Source organism: Seriola lalandi, unplaced genomic scaffold, assembly GCF_002814215.2.
Source record: "Seriola lalandi dorsalis isolate HSWRI2012SDOR001 ecotype SW California unplaced genomic scaffold, Sedor1 jcf7180002054801, whole genome shotgun sequence".
Lineage (NCBI taxonomy): Eukaryota > Metazoa > Chordata > Actinopteri > Carangiformes > Carangidae > Seriola > Seriola lalandi.
The window spans coordinates 1-21848 of record NW_019525354.1 but is presented as its reverse complement, the minus strand read 5'-3'; the positions used below and the strand labels follow the sequence as shown (position 1 = coordinate 21848).

At 39.6% G+C, this 21848-nt stretch overlaps 3 protein-coding genes across 6 annotated transcripts; 2 read left to right on the top strand and 1 right to left on the bottom strand.

Annotated features, from left to right (window-relative positions):
• The first annotated feature begins 1398 nt into the window (after positions 1 to 1398).
• Positions 1399 to 5997, top strand: LOC111669655 (zinc-binding protein A33). 2 transcript variants are annotated; one of them, XM_023426044.2, is made up of 6 exons: positions 1399 to 1465; positions 1709 to 1804; positions 2828 to 3061; positions 3196 to 3215; positions 3855 to 3997; positions 4104 to 5997. In XM_023426044.2, exons 1-6 carry the CDS (start codon positions 1430 to 1432, stop codon positions 4679 to 4681), a joined length of 1107 nt encoding a protein of 368 aa, XP_023281812.1. In that variant the 5' UTR covers positions 1399 to 1429; the 3' UTR covers positions 4682 to 5997. The 2 variants fall into 2 exon arrangements, with proteins under 2 accessions (XP_023281812.1, XP_087035353.1); XM_087179227.1 differs by lacking the exon at positions 1399 to 1465 and having other exon boundaries at positions 1681 to 1804.
• casp7 (caspase 7, apoptosis-related cysteine peptidase) lies at positions 5945 to 15136 on the bottom strand. 3 transcript variants are annotated; one of them, XM_023426046.2, is made up of 7 exons: positions 15039 to 15136; positions 14503 to 14609; positions 11011 to 11162; positions 10789 to 10917; positions 9379 to 9554; positions 8874 to 9012; positions 5945 to 8730 (listed from the first exon to the last, which is right to left on the bottom strand). In XM_023426046.2, exons 2-7 carry the CDS (start codon positions 14607 to 14609, stop codon positions 8504 to 8506), a joined length of 930 nt encoding a protein of 309 aa, XP_023281814.1. In that variant the 5' UTR covers positions 15039 to 15136; the 3' UTR covers positions 5945 to 8503. The 3 variants fall into 3 exon arrangements, with proteins under 3 accessions (XP_023281814.1, XP_023281813.1, XP_023281817.1); XM_023426045.2 differs by having other exon boundaries at positions 14966 to 15100; XM_023426049.2 differs by lacking the exons at positions 14503 to 14609; positions 15039 to 15136 and adding an exon at positions 12341 to 13137.
• Positions 15137 to 15736: 600 nt separating this feature from the next.
• On the top strand, positions 15737 to 21619 carry nrap (nebulin-related anchoring protein; the record flags this gene model as incomplete). Its single annotated transcript, XM_023426051.1, has 11 exons — positions 15737 to 15994; positions 16929 to 17023; positions 17187 to 17274; positions 18900 to 19004; positions 19531 to 19638; positions 19889 to 19996; positions 20132 to 20236; positions 20353 to 20460; positions 20561 to 20668; positions 21001 to 21108; positions 21503 to 21619. Coding segments are annotated over exons 1-11 (1116 nt in total), but the record flags the coding sequence as incomplete, so codon positions are not given.
• Between the last annotated feature and the right edge of the window lie 229 nt (positions 21620 to 21848).

Genomic DNA, 21848 nt, shown 5'->3' with positions numbered 1-21848 from the left:
TCATTAGAACTGGAGTTTCTGGTTCTTTTTATGCTGTACCTGCTGTTTGGTTTAAGGACCTCTCTCCCCCTCCCCCCGACAAAAAACAAAACAAGAAACAACAACAAAAACTAGTCACTCTTTTTTTGAGTGAATATTTTTGGGAAATTTAGGAAGCGATTGCGTGCTCATGTAGATTACAGACATGCTGTTGTGTAAAATGTCGCAAATCTCATCACTGAAGCGAGACGCATGTACCATCCATGTATAAAAACCTTTTGAAACCCCCTCAGAAAACAAAAAAAAGTTATGCACACAAGTCTGTCTTTCAATGTTACAAGAGTAAAATGTGTTAAAGTTCATTTGGCTGGGCTCCAACAGACTATTGTGAGAAAAAGATTTGAGAATTTAAGGCATCACATTAAAGATCTCTGAACACAAAAGAAAAGATTGATGCCAACTTTTGACATCTCATGAATACTGATAAGGAGTTACAGTCGTATGTATCCCATGCTCTAAGAAGTCAAGTAAATCTGTCTCTGAAGCTGCTGCTTTAGTCATCCCCCAATTCGGAAATGATCTTGCAAATGGGCATGTCAGTCCGTAGAGTGATCACAGTCAGTGCAGCATGTGGCCCTGCTGTGCTATCCCACTTTTCCCATGTCCTGTGATGAGAAATATGTCAGGATAACGGGGAGTAGGAGAGTGGAGGAGGTCAGTTAGAGTCTGAAGGAGCAGATTTAAGGGATACTCTGTGTGTGCGTGCCTAAAATTTGACATTAGTTATGTTAGTCATTAGATGAACGGGAGTCAGCTGCTTTTGGTGCGTTTGACGTCTCTCTGCTCGTGCATATGCACTGGCCATTTGTGCAATGCATGTAAAAGGTCATGGGTCATGGCGAGTATTTAAACAGGCATCAGCTGAGACAAATATAATTTCTTAAGAAACCTAAGTCCCCCATATACATGTAATATTTGCGAAAAAAAAGCACTGTGTATGAACAAAAACAACAACAGCGTCTTATACACTCCACAAACTCCTTCAAATAGCAAGTGGGTCAACACATAAACACACACACACTCTCACACACATACATCATGGCATCAAGGTCATGTCAGGCTGGTATATATATATATATATGAGCTCTCACGGGCATCTCGATCAGTAGGACATGAAATAACTCTTTAAGTCTGACAGTTTGCCCGTGTCCCGCTCCAGCAGCCCTTCTCCGCCTTAAACCATGTTTCCTTCCTCTCGTCTCCCACGTCTAGATTCATGGTATCTCCTAAATAAAACAAGGCGCATGCTTGCAAGTGCACCAGGACAGTTCACTCGCAAGCATGCGCCTCCCCCGTGACAAAGCCTTCACATCTGCGGCAGGCCTATAAAAGCCCTCGTGGTCGTGTAGTCGCTGGTTGGTGGAGTTTAATCTGCACTACTCTACAGAAGATGAATAGTAAGGTAGGAGGGAAGGTCACATACGAAGTAAGCACTTCCTCTCTTTTTTTTTCTTTTCTTTTGTTTTCTTCTATTTTTTTCTTTTCTTTAGAAGAAATTTCAATGACACTGTTGACCCACCACCCTAAGGCCTAGCTTTTCACTTCCTTTTACCTGTAATTCTTGAACTCTTTCTTATGATTTTCCTGCCTGTGTGTGTGTGTATGTGTGTGTGTGTGTGTGTGTGTGTGTGTGTGTGTGTGTGTGTGTGTGTGTGTGTTTTTTTTAAAGGAAATCCTTCTGAGACATCAGCAGCACCTGCAGCGACAAAGAGATGTCATTGCCTACAGGATGAAGAAGCTGGCAGCTAAGCAGGAGGAGATAACTGTAAGTCTGTCATCTTGTTTGACTTGCAAATACAACATTAATTGCTTGCTGACATGTGGGATTAGTTAGTAATTTCTCACCTTTTTTGCCATTAGATTGCAGGCTAACATCAAACAAACACCACATGGGGGGAGAAACTGTGACTTTGCAATCAGTAGTGTCTGTACCTTCTCCGCAGATAAGATCAAAATGTAATAAACGTTGGTGAGAAGGGTCTGAATTCTTTGGGGTATTAAATCAAAAACAACGGAGAGGTTGGCCAATGTCGTCCCATCAGAGGCAGTGTCTGCTGTGGACATTATGTTCCAAAACATCCCAAGAGTCATTGTCACATTCCTAAAATCATGATGCATGCTGTGTAACCTGAAGCACTCATTTGTTTAGTTTGTTCAGTGCCTCATATTCTTGATTTTAGCTGACAGCAGTGGAGCATATGTCTTTGTGCTGCTGAAGCACATTCACCTCAGGGGTAAATGAGTTATGGATTGTGGAGTTATGGATCCTGCCAGTTTTTTTTTTTTGTTTTGTTTTTTGTTTTGCCATTTTCCTGTGCTCTTCCATTGACTGGCTTGTTTTTGTTTATTGCACTCTGTAGAATCTGTGCTGCCTGGAAGCTCATTTTATAGTTACTTTCCATGTTGCTCATGTGCCAAATTAACATACTGTGCTCTGAGCTGAAATGATTAGTCAATTAATTGATAAGTCTTTTGGCAGAAAATTAATCTGCAACTATTCTGATAATCATCATCAATCATCTAAGTCATTTTCAAGCGAAAACATCCAACAGTTGCTGCAATGTATATCCTCAGTTGTTAGGATCAGCTGTTTTTCTTCATCATATTTGATAGTAAAGACTGACATTCTATAGGCCAAACAATTAACGGATTGATTGAGACAATAATTGTCAGATTAACTGAGAATGAAAATAGCTCTATTGTTTTCGGTGGTTATATTCATGATCTCACAATGGATATAATTGTGCCAATATAGTTCACTGTTACAAATGTATTTCTCTCATCTTAGAAAAAGACTAACGCAGTGAAGGAGAAAATCAGGAAGAAGTATGAGGACATGAAGAGGGTCTTGGATGAGGATCTTCGTATCACTCTGACTCAGCTTGACACAGAGCACGAGGCCACAGAGAAGTTAGTGGAGGAGAGGATAGAGGACTGCTACCACCTCACCCAGGAGCTGAACCAGGAACTGGACAACCTCAGCGCCCATGTGATAAAGGACACGCAAGAAACTGACTTTCAGGTTAACACAAGGACCAATTTAAGTTGTGATTTCAAGCAACTTATGGGGCAGGCAACACATTTTACTGCATGTCTCAGGCTCTTTCAGTGGTATAAAGATCAGTAATTATGTCTTCTCTCTTATATCTTCTACAGACTGCTGAAACAGAAAAAAGGTATGTTTACACTTCAATATAAGCAGCTACAGAATCCTCTTGTGTGAGGTTAACATGCTCATGTTTGATTAGGCACCTACAGTAGATCAGCCTGCATCAGTAGCTACCAAACATACCACACACCTTTTTTTTTGACAAACTGGAAACACCAAAGTGGAAAATTCAAACAAAATTGGAGTTGCGTAATTTATCTAGAACAGTTACTCACAGGGCGCAGCAAGTTTCCCACTGACACAATATTAACACTTTATTTTTATAAACAATATTTCCTTGTCAATTTGAAGGACAGACTGGTTCCTATTTAACACTAAACGGGATCACGCTCATATAGCAAATTTCAAATTAAAATGCTACGCTTATTAAATTCTATGACTCGTGTATATTTATTATTTGTTGTTAGAACTGTTAAATAATAGAAGTTATCATTAGAAGTATTTGTCAGTGTCAATTTTAAATGTCTCATTATTGTTTGTTTTCACAGTTATGTTTGCATCAAGTATATGTTCATATTTGTGCGCGGTAATTGGGAAATTCGTCACATGGGTTATTACTGGTTTAATTGAAATGACAAAAGCGAAGACTTAATTGATGTTTGCAGCCGTTGAGTGGTAGCAACTGTTTAGTTTTGTTTGTGTTTAGAATTTCTGAGACTCTGAAGCTGACTGACCCTGACCTGATCCAGATGGATGAGTTTAAGAACGAACAACTGCTGAGTCTTACCATCAACCTGCTGCTGTTCATCAGATCCCAGGTCCCTGTCACCAAGAAGCTGTTTCAGAGCTGTGAGTTCACCCAAAAACACAGGAAGATTGACATGTGAAGGAGTCTTGCTCCCAGCTATGTCAAAGGTTACGACTCCACTCAATTTTTCTGATGTCTCTCACACAGATGCTGCAGATGTTGTCCTCGACGCTGACACCGCACACCCCAAGCTGACTATCTCTCCCAAAGGTGACTCAGCCACCTACATCGACACCTGGCAAGATGTCCCTGAGACTCCCACCCGCTTCAACAACACCTTAAACGTAATCAGCCAGGAGGGCTTCAGCGAGGGCCGCCAGTACTGGGAGGTGGAGGTGAGTGGGAAGACCTACTGGGAGCTGGGGCTCACCTACCCGAGCATCCCACGCAAAGGCCGCGAGGAGGAATGCTGGTTGGGCCGAGGCAAAGAGTCTTGGTGTGTGGAATACTTCAATGGAGACTACACTGCGTGGCATGGTGGTGTGCAGCATGAGCTGCCTCTGCTGGCAGGAAGACAGTTCACACGCATTGGGGTATACTGCAGCTTCCCCGGGGGGTTGGTGTGCTTCGTCGGAGCTGATACCATGACCCCCCTCCACTGCTTCTGTGCCGGGACCTTCACTGCCACTTTATATCAAGCGATATGTCCTGGTCATGACAATGAGGGCACAAACTGGAAGTCCCTTAAAATCTGTGATGCTTCCCGATCACCTCCTGTTCTCTGAGCTGGGGCAGGAATGCCTCAGGGGCAGGAAGAATGGGGGCAGAGGTGGTCAAGAATGTGCTGCAGCCCGGGGCATGCTCATCAGGTGCCTGATCAGAGTTGGTGCATGTCAGGTTAGTCGAAATACCTTTGAGGTGAATTTTTCAGGTCTATGTCAATGTTAAATCAGGTGTGGTTCATTTCCAGTCATTCATGCCTTTCTTTATAGTGGACATACCGAAGCTAATGTGATGTAAGAGCTGCTCCCTCTCACCTCCACCTTTGGCAAAGGGTAGTTTATTTTTAAGCCATGATGAATCAGAATAAATAGATGAAGAATTGAGCAAGACAGAAGTTGAGTTGCCAAAGAAAGAAAGAATAATAAATAACCTTTTATTTAGTAAGGCAGACCTGCTTTTAGCACTTGATCGAGATTTTGGACTTGTCTACCATGGTTTTAACTTTAGGAGTAAAGCTGGTGTTATTCTATATTTTTCTTCTTATCAATTCATCTCATGAAAATACAAAAAGCAACAATGCATTAGTCCACCTCTGAATACTTTTAAACTTTCAAACCCAGCCACAAGCCCATTTGTTCCCATTAAAACTTTTAAAATGATATTTTTTAAGATATATATTAACAGCCATACGTAATTTCCTAAAACAGCTGGGTTTCGTGAATCATGTTAATTAGGCTATCATAGTACTCAAGCAGCAGTAAACAGTGCATTTGTTGGGGACTACTTTTAGTTGTGGATTGATACACATTTAGTGCTCTAGTGACTATTTACAACAGCAAGATGCTCTGTGTTCAACTCCAAATTAACACCACCATATTTATCATAATGAAGCAACATGTCACTCAGCTCAACAGTGTGGCTCACTGATGTGTTTTAATAGTTTTTGAAAAGCAATAGGGTCTATGTGGCAGAGGAGTAAGCTATACCAGTCTTTCTATACATAAATATACAAATATTATAAACTCGTTGTTGGTTTTGGTTTATTATGGGATTTGTAAACCATATGGAAAATATAAATACCTCCAGCTTTATCCTTCAAGTGTAAACAGAAGGCTGACATGGTTTGTCTAGTATTAAAACTATGGACTGCAAAAAATTTAACCTAACAGTGAGAGTAACTTCTTACTTTTAAGAGTCTTTAATATTTGGTGAAGTAAATTAAAATAAATGTGTTAATTGTATCAAGCATCATCCTGGTGTCAAAAAATAGTAGCCTTTCAATGTGGTCTGTGTTTACAGATGTGCAAGAAAAAATGACACACAACTTATTACACAATAAATTCTTTATGTTTAATACAATAAATTGTTTACATAAGCATTCCTCTGTTTTGAAGTTATTTAAACAAGGTATTGCCCCAAATGAATAAAATATCGGGCCAGATTATAATTTCAATGTAATTCATTCATTCATTTTTCCAAATATTTTCAAATATATTCCTGAGGACAACAGCATTTAACACCGGAAAGCATTAAAATTTTACCCCTAAAAATAAATTTTTCCCTCCTTCAATTCCATTCCAAAACAAGTGGAGCAAACACTCCTTTCAGCACAGGTTGGGCACCACATCACTGATCAGAGATCCATGTGTCGAGAGGGCTCAAGAGTTGTGGCTGTATTGGACAAGAATGGGCAATGCCAGTATTGATCACACTCCTGGCACCTATAAATATTATGTAAGTGTTATTAAAATAATTAAAAATGACTGATAAAAAAATACAAAGCGAGAAAAGGAGAAAGTGTAATAAGAAAATGAAAGCTACTGCTGACCTTTCCCCCTAAATTAGATACATGCAATCATGTGAATAATTTAAAAACATTGCAGCAACAGTGTGTGTGTGTGCGCGTGTGTGTGTGTATTGCAGACATGTGGATTGTGTATGTTCAGACTTGTCACCGCCAGTAATAGCTGCCTCTGTGAATGACAGACTTGGGAACAATAAGAGTGTATCTGCATAAACAAACTTTGTGTAAATTGTAAGGACCAGCAGCAAATGTCTTTTATATATTAAACAACATATTTTCAGATTTTACCATATAATTTGTCATAGTAATTCACTTACTAAATTATGCAACTTTTGGAAAAAAAACTTGGCAATGTGCACAAAGTTCTTAAAAATAATATATAAATCTAATTTCTTTTTTCTTTTTAATCGTTTGGGTTTTTAAAATCACTCAGAAGCAAATCTCAATTTTTAAAGTTAGAATAGTAAGACATTGCTTGGCACCTGTTACTACAGTGTAGAGTATGACAATGTACAACACTAATATACAGTGAAATGATGTGGCATTTGTGCTTTGGGCCCCAGTCCAGCTTTACAATATGATATTTCCCAAGTTTATGACAGTTTTAGACATTCTTAAATTCTCTATCTGGTGTAAAAATCCAGCAGCGTGTATTTTATCATTCCGTAAAAGGTATTTAAGAGGAATGTCTAATTTTCAAAGATTTCAAAAAGGGAAATTCATTAAACTGATTTGACTAATAAATAAGACAAGTGCATTATTTTTGATCGGATGCAAATACACGAACTTCACCTTCTCGGGCTTGAATGACAAGCAAGTGAAGTCTTCAACATCACGCTGTGAAAACTCGCAAAATTGCAAATGATTATTGCCTTCATGGGGGTGGACTATGAACTATGCACTTGACCCAAAATCTCATAGAACTAATCACTACACAGCAAAAGATCACACCTTCCTAGCCATACGTATATGCAATTCTTTAACATTACATTTACCCACTTCATGGGACATTAAAGAACCTGAGGATGCCAGCATGCTGCTACCAACTTAAACTTGCTAGGAAGGCTGAGACACTGAGCCTTTGGCAAGAGCATCGTGATATGTTTCTGCTCAGAGGAGTGTTGTCTTTTTCTTTTGTCTCTTTTGTTTTTGACAACTGACAGCTGAAAACATTAAAACACGGATAGCTGAAAATGATCTAATCCATTTTCCAGATGATAATAACAATTCAGTGTTTATAATCAAGGCAGGTCCCTCATCTCTCCCATTTGAATTTGTAATCACTCTATTCACTCTCATAGAGGAAATTTCTATACAACTATTAGTGCATCTAAAAAGAGCCTTCACTTAATGTTTCTGAAAAATCATATTGTATAAATATAAAAGGACAAGATGAATTAATGCTTTAAAACATTCAACTCTCACCTAGTTTATAATTTATTTTACTGTGTAATAGTGATAGAGTATTGTACACTCTACAGATGCACTGGACTGCATTAGACAGGTTTATGATCATGTTCTGGAGAGACTACTCTCAGAACAACAATTATTTCAGTTACTCAGAAGCTGATTCCATGGCAGTAATTGCTACTGCCAACTTTTACCCGTCCTTGCTTGCCCTTGTCCAGTAGGTACAGTCTCTTAAAACATCTACTGCAAATGCTGGAAAATAGAGAGACACATATTCAGATATGATTCCCCAAACCCACAAAAACTGGCAGCAAATTTTCCGGGCCGGTAGAATAACATGGATATTTCACAATGCCTGTCGACAAAGATCAGATCAAATGTGACGCCATTTTTCTGAAGAACAACCTGAAGAAGTGGAATAAATTTCACCATCAACACATGAACGCGGAGTGCCACTGTAAATTTTTTTTTTTTCTTACAAGTGCTGGTTTTCGGGCCCAACTACACATGCAAAATGTTATGTGCTCCGAATGTGCAGTGTCCTGCTGGGCCTGAATCATCCCTGAATGCTTTGACCGCTTAGCCAGTACCTGAAACAGTCAGTCTAGTCAGTCAGTCAGTCAGTCAGTCAGTCTTTGATAGCATACAGTCCGGTCAGTTAGGTTGGCGGTCAGTTGAAATACAGTTCTTTCGTCAGCATAGAGACCACGCAGGGAATCTGCTTCTTCTCACTGAAGCGTGGGTCTTCAGACCAGGACTCAAAGCTGGTGGCCACCATGTAGTTGACCCGTGTCAGGATCTGCATTATCTCCAGCTGCTTGCCAAACTCGTTGAGGACGTTGCAGAGCGCCTGGACAAACCAGGAGCCGCGTCCAGGGTTCCTCCATGAGTAATACCCTGGAAAAATCAACACGAGTCACCACTGAAGCAATGCTGATACGTCCAGCGTTCAGCGCAAGAACACCATACATACCCAAAACACTTTGGGCAATAAAAACATATACTTTAAAATGAGACTTCACTTCAAATCAGCGCTTTACCTGGCACAGTGGAGTAGGCAAAGAGGAAATCTGCCTCTACAGGGATCTTATGTCTCGGATTAGCATCGGTCTCCAGGGTGTCGTTCGGCGGACCCGAATCTGTCTGTATACCATCATCAAATTCGGAACCCCGACAAGCCTGGTGAAGTAAATGAAATGACATTTCATTGTGATCCTGAGTAGCTTTCTCAACGATGACCTGGTGAAGCAATTAAAACATTAACTATTTTTAAAAGCCGGGATGGGCAAATTTTTTTTTTTACACAGCAACCATCATCTGTCCATGGGGAGCTACTGAAAGCCATTCAAATCTGTCCTCTCAAAAACAGCAACTGCAAAAGTTAAATTTTTTGTCATTCAACCTCTAGGCTGACCATCTGGGCCAAAGGTTGATTTGATACATAAATCTATGAGTTGTCAACAACTGTAGCATTAATGTTAGATAACCAGATTTTTTTTTTTATCACATCATCATTTAGAAATGAAAGTCTTCAGAGCTGCGTACCTGGATGAAGAAGAGTTTTGGCTTTCCGACTAAGCTTTTGCACATGTCCCCCCTGAACAGCGAGGTCATGGTCTTGATGGGCATGGCTCCATCTGTGCCGTAGATCATGCCCTCCTCACCGTGGCTTAGCAGGATACAGGCGAAACACGAGCTGTCACTATGGTCTTCCTCCGAGGCTGACCCATACACACACAAACAAATACTCAACGCTTAGCTCGGGCCTCGTGAAACTTCTCTAAATTAATGTGCAATCTCAGGAACCTAATGGCCTCATCTAGAATTCCTTTAGCCATTCACCTTTTACATTTATAATGATATTAAAGAGTTTAAAACCACTTGTGTACAAAATGCCATGTTTGTCCTCAGGGGAGCATTATTGTGTAGATGAAAATTAATTATAATCTTTCTATTAGATTTTGACATTTCTTGTGTAGAACTCAAATTTTTTGGCTTTTTGTTGACACTGGAAAAAAGGTTATGCGTATCCAAAATCATTAGGATCTGTCCATTGGGCACCATGAGTATAAATAATAATGTCATGGAAATCCAGCCATTAATTTTACAAGAGACTGTGAGACAAAATGTTGCTAAAGGTGATGATAATGATAAAGGTTTGAATTGATTGTAAAGCAAGACAAAATTATTGTGTTTCATTCTCCAGGGCTCAACATTATCAGTACTGAGATTAATGGCATCTGTCCGGTAGTTGTCTGGCCGACAGACATAAAGACAGACTGGAAAACTACCAGCAACTGTGCAGATTCTAAAGAATGGCAGGCATTAAAATGTCACATCATATAAAACAAAAGTCACTATAGTTTCTATAGGCAGATGACATGAGAGGTGACCTTTCAACTGTCTTCACAATTCAAGGTCAAAGCCATGCTAGTCACTAGCATTTAGGCAATTAGTTTCACAACGGCACCACCTGGTGTCTGCCATGGTGATTTTAGGAAAAAAAAGTACAACATTCATTAAGATTAACAGTCTTAAAAGTGAACTTGTGTGTAGACAGCCGCTAGTGAGAGCTACAGAGGATAGCTGAAAATGTCAAATTATCAACAAGTTCAAATTATCAGCAATCACTACATAATGAAGGCTAGATGCATGCCCATATTGAGCCAGAGAAAATGTTTATGTTTATGTGCATCAATAAAGGCATTTTTATGGTGGGCCATCATTCCTTTCAAGATTACTAGATCTGCCAGCAACTACTGTGAGACTGACACTATGCAGAAACAAACATTTGCTTGAGCATGTTTTCCATGTTGTATATAGACAAAGTTTAAATTACCTTATCTGTGACCGTGGGAACCGTGGTTGTTTTATACTTTGTCCAGTTTGAGAGAAAGAGGCGAGGGTGAAAATCTTAGGTGCCAACACTGAGCGACAGAGGGCTTTACTACTCACCTTCTCTGAGAAGACGCTCCATCTTCTCACATGTCTGATCATTGTAAATGCAGACATCGAAGCCCAGGCTCTTGAAGCACTTGAACAGCTCACCTGCGTCTCGGTCCGTGCCATTGCGTACATTCATCCCTGTCGAAACAAGATGCTCAGAATACGTGCTCTTTATGCAATAATATTGAGCAAAATTAGATGTGTGATGTCTTTGAAACATGTTTGCTGTACCTGTCTTTTCATCAAAGTTTTTGTTGTTGATGATGATGCACTTGCCCACTCGCTGGTGGCTCATCTTATACTGGAATGTTGGTGAAACAATTCTGTAATGGCTTTCAGAAGAGTAGTCCTGCTCCCGCGTCTGGCCATCCTTATTCTTCTTACTAGAGGAATCAGAGAGAAATAATATATTACGGCAAATTAACACTTCCAAAATAGCATCATTAAATTATCAAAATTTAACACTACTGCAATATTATTTACTTATGAGCAGTAACACAGACATTCTTAAGTTCAACTACATTTTCAAAAGACAGAATATAAAATAAATGTACACAATGTAACAGATAACATCCATAACAATATTCCTATGTTTTTTTTTTTTTTTAGATCAAACATAAATAAGACTAGAAATAGGAATGAAAACAATAATATTCATAAGAATAACAAATACACTGGCCTTTCAATTAAAAAAAAATTATTATGATCCAGTCAAGCCTAAATTCTTAGATGCTACAAGCTTGAAAAACATGCTAATCTTTAAGTCCATAAGCTCAGATAGAACTTCCATAATGTTGACTCTTACTGTACATGACAGCGTCTTGTACATCAAAAGTTTTCAAGAAAATATTTTTGGCTCTTAAAGAATATGACAGTGTCTTCTAAGCTGAAATGTTTTTACACATAGCAGTTACTTCAGCATAAGTAAATGTACATCCAATACAAGTAAAACTCACATGAAACTGAAAACACTCTGAACCACTTACTCCGAAACCAAAGAGTACATACATTTTCAAATAAGGCATTAATGTCACGGCCAAATTTGGTTGCAGTAATCCACCGTCGGGTTAAAGAAGAAACTAGAACATTTTCGCTCTGCGCAGATTTTAAAAAATTATAACCACATCAATGTAGATTGAGCGAGAGGAAATCTTCCACGAGTGGCAATTCTCACAGACCTGTCATATTTCCATTCTTTAAAAGATCCATCCAGATAGCTAAGCCAACAGTGGCCCACTGGGGGCTCACAAAATCCAGGCTTGTTCCAGAAGAGCCTAGTCATCAGGTTACTCAAGCATGGGAACAATACACAGCAATGCGAACCAACAGTCTCATGCACATACACTCACAGGCAGCACAGCCATATTCTAACAAACATGTGATCCAGAACTTTTTGAAGCCCCCCTCCCGCCTCCAAATTGTGCCAACATACCGTACCAAACAATTGCACGAGGGTGGGCAAAGAGCTTCAACTCTGTTTTCCTGTGGGCTGGGCATGGCAGAAAGAGCAGCAGGTAGGAGGATGGTGAAGAGGAATATGAGGCGGTTCGGTCGGTCTTACCTGGGTTCGTCATTAAGCGCTACGCCACTCTGCATCTGAAATGCGTTGGTTTTGTCTCGTTTCTTTTTTTTCCCCCAAAAGAGTATGTTTCTCCAGACCTGGCAGCTTAATTTTTGGCTGTGTGCTAGGATACTGACATGCTCTCTGTACTGGATGGAGACCTGACTGGTCCAGCGGGTGCTGAGGACAGGGGCGGCGCACTGTGGCCCCCTGAGTCAGCACCCTCGCCACCACACCAGCGCTTTCTAAAGGCCTATTCACACGTGGCCCCTACACCTCGCTCCCTGCTGAGGTCAGACAGGGCAACAAGTTGCTCCTCTGCTGACAGGCACAGAATCCACCTGTACCGACATACATACTGTGAGTGCCTGACTATAAGGAATACAACTAAAAAAACATAAATTCCTGAGAACCCTCATTAAACACCTCAACATACTACAACTAACCAAAGAGTCTTTGAGACGAATCATTTCTGTGATGGTTAAAACAAGACTTGGCTGAAATTCAACCACTTAATGATTATGATTATCATAATTGTCTTGATTATCACATGATTATCATCATTGTCTTCATTATATTATACGCAATTTCTTTAGAGATGACTCAGCATGACATGCATGACTAAAGAGGTATCACAATTTGATCTTTTGAAACACACTCTCATACTGTAAATAAGGTGACATTAGTCTTACATCATACTTGTAAATATAGCGCCCATGTTTGTCATAAAGTAGCCATGACTAGCGGCTATGCAAAACACAAACTCAACAGATTTGGAATACAGTTTTTAAATGTTAAATGTTAATTTCTTCATATACTATGACATATTTTGTATTTAAACAATTTGATTTAATAAAGACACTTTCTATAGTATATAATATGAGAATCTTCTTTTTGTAGTTTTATGATTTAAAAAAATTAAAATCATCCATTGTTATCCTGACAGTTTGGGGTAAAAATCTAAATACCTGACAGAGGACACAGACTTTGTGTTTGGTTACGTGTCTGGAAGAAACATGGATGACAAATGTTCCTCCAATACAAAGGCTCACAGTGCCACCTTGTGAGTCAGACTGGAATAAACATAGGCTACTCCCTTAATGATGCCTTGTTTACACCTTTACAGAACAATGTCAGACACAAGACGTTATAACAAGGCCCACACTCTAGGATTTAATGACTTTTTTAGACCCTGCTGTAGTACAGTCTAATTCTGAGCAGCCACTCGAGGACTGACCCCAGTCCCAAAATTGAGTTTTAAGATTGTGTTCACGTTCCTTGCCCCATTATACTAATTAGACTATCCAAAAATAGGTTGCTGTGTCAAATCAAGGGAATATCTCTTGTTTTTTAAAGTTTTGATTAGTTGAGGCAAAGAGGAACCAATGTCACCTTCATGTACAGAACTGTTAATCTTACTGAAAGTGCATCTTTGTGTGAATTTTGTTATGCTTTCTCATTGTAATAGGTAACTGTTTCAGCAAATAAGTGTCTATGCACATTTAGTTTTACATTACTTGAGAAGAGGTGCAATTATAATATGAAACTTATATGCCAAAAACAAAGCACAGCCCATTTCTGTTTCTTCTAAACTGCAGAATAAAACAGTAAACTGTACTTGTTATTTCAATGGCACAACAAGATATGGGTGCTTTATCACACTATCATCTGTTGCTTAATATGTGTGTATTTCGGTTGTTGATATTTTCCTAGTGATTATTTTTAACTGTTGTAATTTCATTTGTGTAACATTGAGAAGGCTGTGCATAACTAGATATGCATGACTTGACTGCTTTGAAGCTCCAACCCTGTTCCTCTTTCTTCGGGTTGTTATTCTCTATTAAATTACGTCACTCTGTTTTTTTTTCAACATTTCCTCCGGTATTAACTGTCTTCTTCACTGACAGGGTTGCTCAGCAATTGGTGGTTTGTGTTTTTTGTTCCCCTTTTCCCACTTGTACTGTTCTATTCTCACTAACTAGGGAGAGAATGATAATGAAAGTGAAAGCTAAAGCTAAAGAAAAACGCATATTCATATACATGGTCTGCTGAAGTGAATTTAAGTGAATTAAATCCCTTAAGGCCTATACTATGTGAGTCTCCCTCATGGATGTATAGGTTTCCCTCTGCAGACACAGTAAATGAGTTGAAAAGGAAGTCACCTCCCAAACAGCAGAAATCTCCCCCTGCGGTCAGGTTTGGCATCTGTCTCGTCTCCTTCTTCTCCTTCATCTCCCAGTTCAGGTCTCTCAGTAGGTTCTCCAGCCATCTGCGGTTACCACACGTATTGCCCTTTAGATTATGGTTTGCATTGTTTTAAAAACAACTGTGCTATGGCTAACATTATTTTAATGCTAACTTCCCTGCATTATTTCCCATTAATCACTGCTAACGTCAACAACGGTTATAAGCGGCTGTTCAAACAGGTTAAAAGCATTATAAACTATTTTCTAACTAAATTGCCACTACATTAAGTCGTTAGTTCAATCATCAGTGTAGTAAGTTAACGTTATTAGTGAAACCCAACTTGCTAGCTGGGCAGTCCGATTAGCATAAACACAAACTGCCAAGACTCGCTAGTTTAAAACAAACCTACTTTCAGCGGCCACGTTAGCATTAACTTACACTCTATTATTCGTGTATTATGCTCTGTCAGAGGTTGCGCAAAGGTTGGCAGTGAGTCGTTTCCCTTACTCACAGTTTTCGTCAAGTTTCTGTTCCTTGGAAAAGTTAGTAAAGAAAACGAAAGTATGTTCAGCCACAATTCCAATGGTGCGTAAGGACGTCAGAGCTCTGCGTCACTCAGGTCTGCCAGGTTTGATCATGGATGTGAGTTTGATGTTCATATTAACGTGAACACCATGAGACGTCATAAGAGAGTAAAGAAACACCCCAAAACATTGTATAGTTATTGTACACTCACTTTCATTAGGGAGCTGTGTTTTGAAATTGTACCATAAACGCTGACAGGTATCTCTATTATTTTGTACACCTCATTCATGTCAGTGAAAGTAATTTTAAAAACTATAATATCCAATATAAACCATATATGTGAATGTCCCAACCACACAACATTTGTTCCAGCATTACCATACAACAACCAGACAGAAGACAGTAACAGTTTGTCCATACTTCTTCCTGCTCTTTGTTCTATTCTAACTACCATACAATGTATTATATTCTCATTTCTCAGTGTCGTGGCAAAATGCCCAAAGTTGAACTAGCTGTCCAACTCAGGATCATTACACATATACAGTGACATCTGAACTCCCTGTCACTCTCTGTCTCTCTCTCTCTTCCTGCAGACAGACAGCTGGGCCCGACCAGTCTTCTAGCATGAGACATGGAAGGGGGTTGGTCCAGCATCGGACATGGTGTCAAGTAAGAGACAGTTTCAGAGTTTCACAGTCACAGAGCTAAGTTTACCGCCATCAGAGAAGGACTATCACCACTGTCCGGGAGTCACTGCCAGTTCCTCCACTAAACTCCTGCCTGCCTGCCTGCCTGACCTGATGCTGGTTCTTGGCCAGTATTTCATTCAAGTTTCATTTTTCTGAAGGTTTTTTGGGAAAAGGACAAGCAGTCACCATGCAGTCCTGTGCCAGGTGTGGGTTTGTGGTCTACCCCGCTGAGAAGATCAACTGCATTGACCAGGTAAAACCGAAAGATCGTGAGAACAAGTTTCTAGAGATGTTTAAGTGACAAATTTAGTCTTAAATATCTATTCTGAAATACTTTCAGCAAAAGCAAAAGGAACTTTAAAGTAAAAGTAACAGGAAAGTCAGTACACATGTAAGAGTATGGTACAAACAGAGACCAAACAAGAGAATGGTGGCACTAGTTTTTATATGTAATATGTAAAAAATACACCTCTTACAAAACACATAAAATTAGGTGGTTGGAGGCATTTGGAGATATTTTGTAATAATAATCCAACCCGATTATTTACCACTGAAAAACACAGCAATTTATCTATTTCTGTGTCAAATACAGCACGTGTCAGTGTGCAAAAAGGTGTCAATAATGGAATACAGCAACTGTTCTTGAAAAATACACAAAAAAGGTTATAAAGGCTAAAATTACATCCCACTTAATATACAGTTTTTAATGTGCTATATGGGTCTGAGCATATGTTTGATCCAAAACACGAAGCGATTCCTTCTCACAGACAGATTATTGATGTAACATGTTTTACCACTTGCAATATTGTAACTGCTTCAGCATGAAAAGCATCCTTGTATTTTTGCACTGATTGGTGTCTGTGATGCGATGTCTTTTTAAAGAAAACAAAAAAAAACTTGTTAGACAGAAATGAAGAGGTATACAGTTTAACAGCCAGATAAAAGCTACATCTGAGAATGAGTCAGCGAGTCCAGTTGGAAGAACACACTGTGACTGCTGTCGTTATTTTGGGCCTAGTTCAATTAAAGCTATCTCATTAATCCTTGTAAAATAACCTGTGCAAAAAATTGTTTTTTTTTTCATTTTATGTTCCCAGCATGATAAGCAACATTGAGGTCACGTTTCCTAAGTTTGTGATAAGAGCTTGGATGCTTAGAATAATGTGATTTGTCTTTTCATCTGTCAGAACTGGCACAAAGCGTGTTTTCACTGCGATGTCTGTAAGATGGTTCTCACCGCCAACAACTTTGTCAGCCACAAGAAGAGGCCATACTGCTCCGTGTAAGTATGAGGCACCAGTAACACCTGATGATTTAAGTTTTGATTTGAGCATAGTCCCAAAATCTGATCAAACATCAACCTTTAAGTTCCATTTTGGTGTGAAAATAGATCCCTTCCTTTTTTACAATGGCACTTATTGATGACCATTTCTATACTCCGTCAGACACAATCCGAGGAACAACACATTCACAAGTGTCTATGAGACGCCCATCAACATCAATGCGAAGAAGCAAACCAAGGCGAGCAGTGAGGTATGATGATGTCACACGCAAAAACACAGCAGCAGCAACATGAGATGAAGTATTTTGGCCTTGGTCTAACTCAAGGTGTATTACTGACAGGCTGACATAAGTCACTGTCTATGCCACGTGAGAAATGATCATTCATCAGTGGTTGGTCATGACTGGATTTGCTGTGGGGATTGCTATTCAGAGTGGTCATTGTGTTGGTTTAGATCATCATTGATGTTTTAAAAAAAGGGATTGATACATGCATTACAAATTCATTTAAATAGACCCTCATTTGTTCATAGTAAATCAGTGTTATTAATAATAATAATAATAATAATAATAATAATAATAATAATAAAATTCATAATAGAATAATAAGATTTTTTGATGGATATGTTGTTTTAAAATCCCAAAATGTAGTTGAAAAACAGCCAATTCTTCTTTTCAGTGTCTCACTCAGTATCACACAAAGCCACTGGTGACATCACAGAGGACTCAGCTCTATTGACTTGTAAACATACATATAGTCAGAAAGCTCAAGAGCCGATCCTAAGCACATGTATCCCGTTCTGTCAGATCAAAAAGATCTCATTCCCACTTTACGAGTTGGCAAAGAGAGAGAGCGAGAGAGAGAGAGAGAGAGAGAGAGGTGGACTGCTGCTCTGGGTCCGTGGTGACGGCAGTGGTGTGGAATGGAGAGCGCGGCTCGGGTTATTTCTGTGACTGTGACAGAGGCGAGACAACCCCTCTGCTGAGCCCACTTTATGCTTCAGGGGGCTAAAATTATAGGTCATGAAAAACAGCCTCACATCCCTTCCTCTCCTCTGCCCTGCCACCTGTTCCTGTCTGTCTGAGTCTGTCGCCTGTGTCTACGAGTTCATGCAGTGCTCCTAGGCTTATATTAGCAGTAGGCTAGCGAGCTCATCAGCTACTGTTATATGCCATTAGAGAGACATTGGATTTAACTTGTTGATATTTGATCTGAGGGCTGACCTCAGACCATGCTGAAAAAAACGCTCTAGTTAACAGGCAGTGCTTTTGTTTTTATTATTTTCAATTTTCATTATTTTTTCTTTTTAATGATATTGACTTGTTTTCGCTGAGTTCTTAAAATTTGGCTCTGGTGGAAAAATTTAACATAGTTTATGCTCTGATACAAGAATGAGTTTATTGTTCGCCCTTTAGCGATGATGCTCCAGAGAAGTCACTCATCACTGCTGTCTCGTATCCCCTGCAATACAGCTGTTCTAATATTAGTTTAACGCTTCAACGGCTTAAGGATGATTAGCAAACAGCTCAGAGATCCATCACTCAGTGCTCCATTCTGGATCCTTCCTGGCAGGTCCAGCTTCATCTCGATTGGAACATCTTAGTTATTAATAACAGCACGCTAATATTATCCCTTCATTATTAAGCATGGGAGTTGCAGGTTGTCCGGGTTCAACCTGACTACATAAGAATAGAGTGATGTTTAGTGCTGTGGCTCTGAAGTCAGGGTAATATCAGTCAGGGCTGTTGATTATTACTTTTTGTTGATTCTGTGCATTAAAACATGCACGTAGATGCTGCAAACACATGTCTAGTGCGCGCATGTGCAACTGTGTGCTGGCCTTGGCTTAATGCTTGTCGTCTATGTGCACTTGTAGCTGAAGTATCGCGAAGATGGCGAGCGCTTTATGTCCACCTTCCATTATGACATGAGGTCCATGGAGCTGGAGAAGGCTCTCCTAGCCAAACAGATGGCCAGCCAGGTGAGCTCCCGGCAGAGCAGCTGGCCTTTACCCCCAGTCAAAAAGAGTTCAAGCCCAAATCTTGATCTTTACTCAAATAATAAAAAGTAGTTCATCCGTTTGTTTTACATATCTTAAATATATAAAGCAAACAACCCTTGATCTTTAGAAATAAATGTATGCAGTGTTCCGAGATATTACAACAAATAATCAAAAGTAATATTTGATTTAATTTGATTTGGAAATGTTGGAAGTGTATGATTTCAGTGATCGTGGAGAACAGTGGTATAGTAAAGCCTTTTAATAGGCTGTACAATAGATTTTAATGCATAAAACCTCATCTCCTCTCTCTTCTATTTGGTAAACAACTCCACAACTCTGCTGTGCAGACAAAGGTTTATTTGCTGTTGTTACCATCACTTGATAGAGGCTAAGTAAACCAGAGAAGAAGTAGACAGGGTTGGGTGGCTGATTTAATTCATTTAAGGAATGAAAAGGTACAGTGAATGTATGAAAATTATCAGCTTTGTTTTCAATGTCCAAACAGGCCTTTCATTCTCAGTCTGAGTTCTCACAGCAGCAGACATGGTATTCAGGCATGGTGACCAGCCAGGAGATAGTAACAATGTCTCAGGCACAGAAGGCCGTCAGTGATGTGAGTACACTTTTTGTTCCCTCAACAAAATTTTTCGGGTATAAACTTTATAATACACGGTTATTGTCATCTATTTTCTAATTAAAGAGGCAATTCTGTTTTTATTTGATTCACATTTAACGCTCTAAATTAGTATGACAAACACAATTTAATACGAATGTACTTTTTTTGTGGCGAAGACTGGGTCAACGCTAAAACTATAAACTCTCAGTACAGGTCGAATGTCTTGACTGATTTTGTTTGGTGACAGGTGAAGTACACAGAGGAGTATGAGCAGTCCAAAGGAAAAGGCAGCTTCCCTGCCATGATCACACCAGGTTACCAGGCTGCTAAGAACGCCAACACCTTGGCCAGTAATGTAAGTGAATTTTTTTGCAATCAAAAAAAAAAAAAAAAATATCAAAGTTGTCATATGTAATTCATATAAACAGTTTTGTCGATGGTTGTTGTGACCAATGAGCCACATCAAGTTCTTCATTTTCTTCCTCTGCAGCTGGAATATAAAAAGGGACATGAGGAGAGAGTTTCCAAGTACACCACATTTGTTGACCCCCCAGAGGTGATTCTGGCCAAGAAACAAGGACAAATTGTCAGCGATGTAAGCTTTATTTAATTTTACATTAGATCGGATAAAACACTGCCTTTTTCTGTTAACTCAGTCAACTTAAAAAGCAGACATTCTTGTGTGCCTGAATCATTGCTTTCTTCCTCCAGTATGCATATACAGAAGAGTATGAGCAGCAGAGAGGCAAAGGCAGTTTCCCTGCACATCTTACACCTGGATACAAGATGTCAAAGAAAGCCAGTGAGCAGGCCAGTGATGTAAGTAGCGAAATAAAAACGCATACTGTATGTATTCAAACACTGTTATAGAGCCCTGATCCTTGGTTTACAGAGGATAACGTTTTTTATATCCGACCAGATAAAGTATCGTCAGATGTATGAACAGGAGATGAAGGGTAAAGCCAGCACCGAGGCTGCAGTAGCTGAAGCAGTTCACGCCAGAGAAAATGCAGAGAACTTCAGCCAGGTGAGGAAGTTACTCTTACAAAGGACACTTCATCATGGAATGCTGCTTTGCCTTTATTCAATAGAAGACAGAGAATTACAGAGAATCTACTGTAGAGAGAGAGAGAGAGAGAGAGAGAGAGAGAGAGAGAGAGAGAGAAAGAAGAGGCTGCAACAGACAGACTGATTCAAATACTTAATGTGTGCTCTTTAGAACAATACATCACCTGGACACATCTTTATTTTTGAGATTTTCTGGGACTCAACCCTCAGAATGTTGCATTTGCACCTCAGTGTTAAGTGCTATAAGGAAAATGGTTTACAATGTCTGACGAACAATTCTTCTGATTGCAGATTGCATATACTGAGGAGTATGAGCAGCAACGAGGCAAAGGAAGCTTCCCTGCAATGATCACTCCTGGTTATTATCTGGCAAAAAAGGCCCAGGAAAATGCAAGTAATGTGAGTATCAACGCAAACATGAACTACATCCTTAACAAGATGTAAATAGTTGTTGAGTCAAACATGCAGAAGTTCAAAGGTTGGTGTGTGCAGTTAAAAATGGAGCCTGGATCACTGGTGCAACCATGTGAACAGGTTGCAAATGCTGTGAAAACAATAGTAGAGTGTAAGAGCTTCAGCTTCATCCATCATATGGCTTTGTCATCACTGGGCAGAATAGATGAGGAACCACAATGAGAGGGCCTCCCCATGTCGTCATTCTTTAAGCTCTTCACCCTGACTGAATTAGACCCTGTGTGTTTGTGTGTATATGTGTGTACTGCTAATCTCCTGATCCTACAGTAACACAACATGTTGTCTTTCTACTGTAAGTCATCTTTCATCCCTTTTGCAGCTGAAATACAGAAAGGACTTAAGCAAGATGAAGGGCACCTCGCATTTCCACAGCTTGACATCCGAGGACAACCTGGCTCTGAAGAATGCCCGCAAGATCAACAAGCTTGTCAGTGAGGTGAGTTTGTCAGTGATTGTCGGGCTCTCAAGACAAAGACCAGATCTTCATTCAGCACATCTGCCTTTTAGTCTTATTTCTAGCTTTTCTCCAAGATGCTGGTTTTATCAGTATCATTAAATCTATGCTAAAGTTTATGACAAAGCATTTTCCAGATAGAAATCCTGCTGCTCAGTGTAAGTGTGTGTGTGTGTGTGTGTGTGTGTGTGTGTGTGTGTGTGTGTGTGTG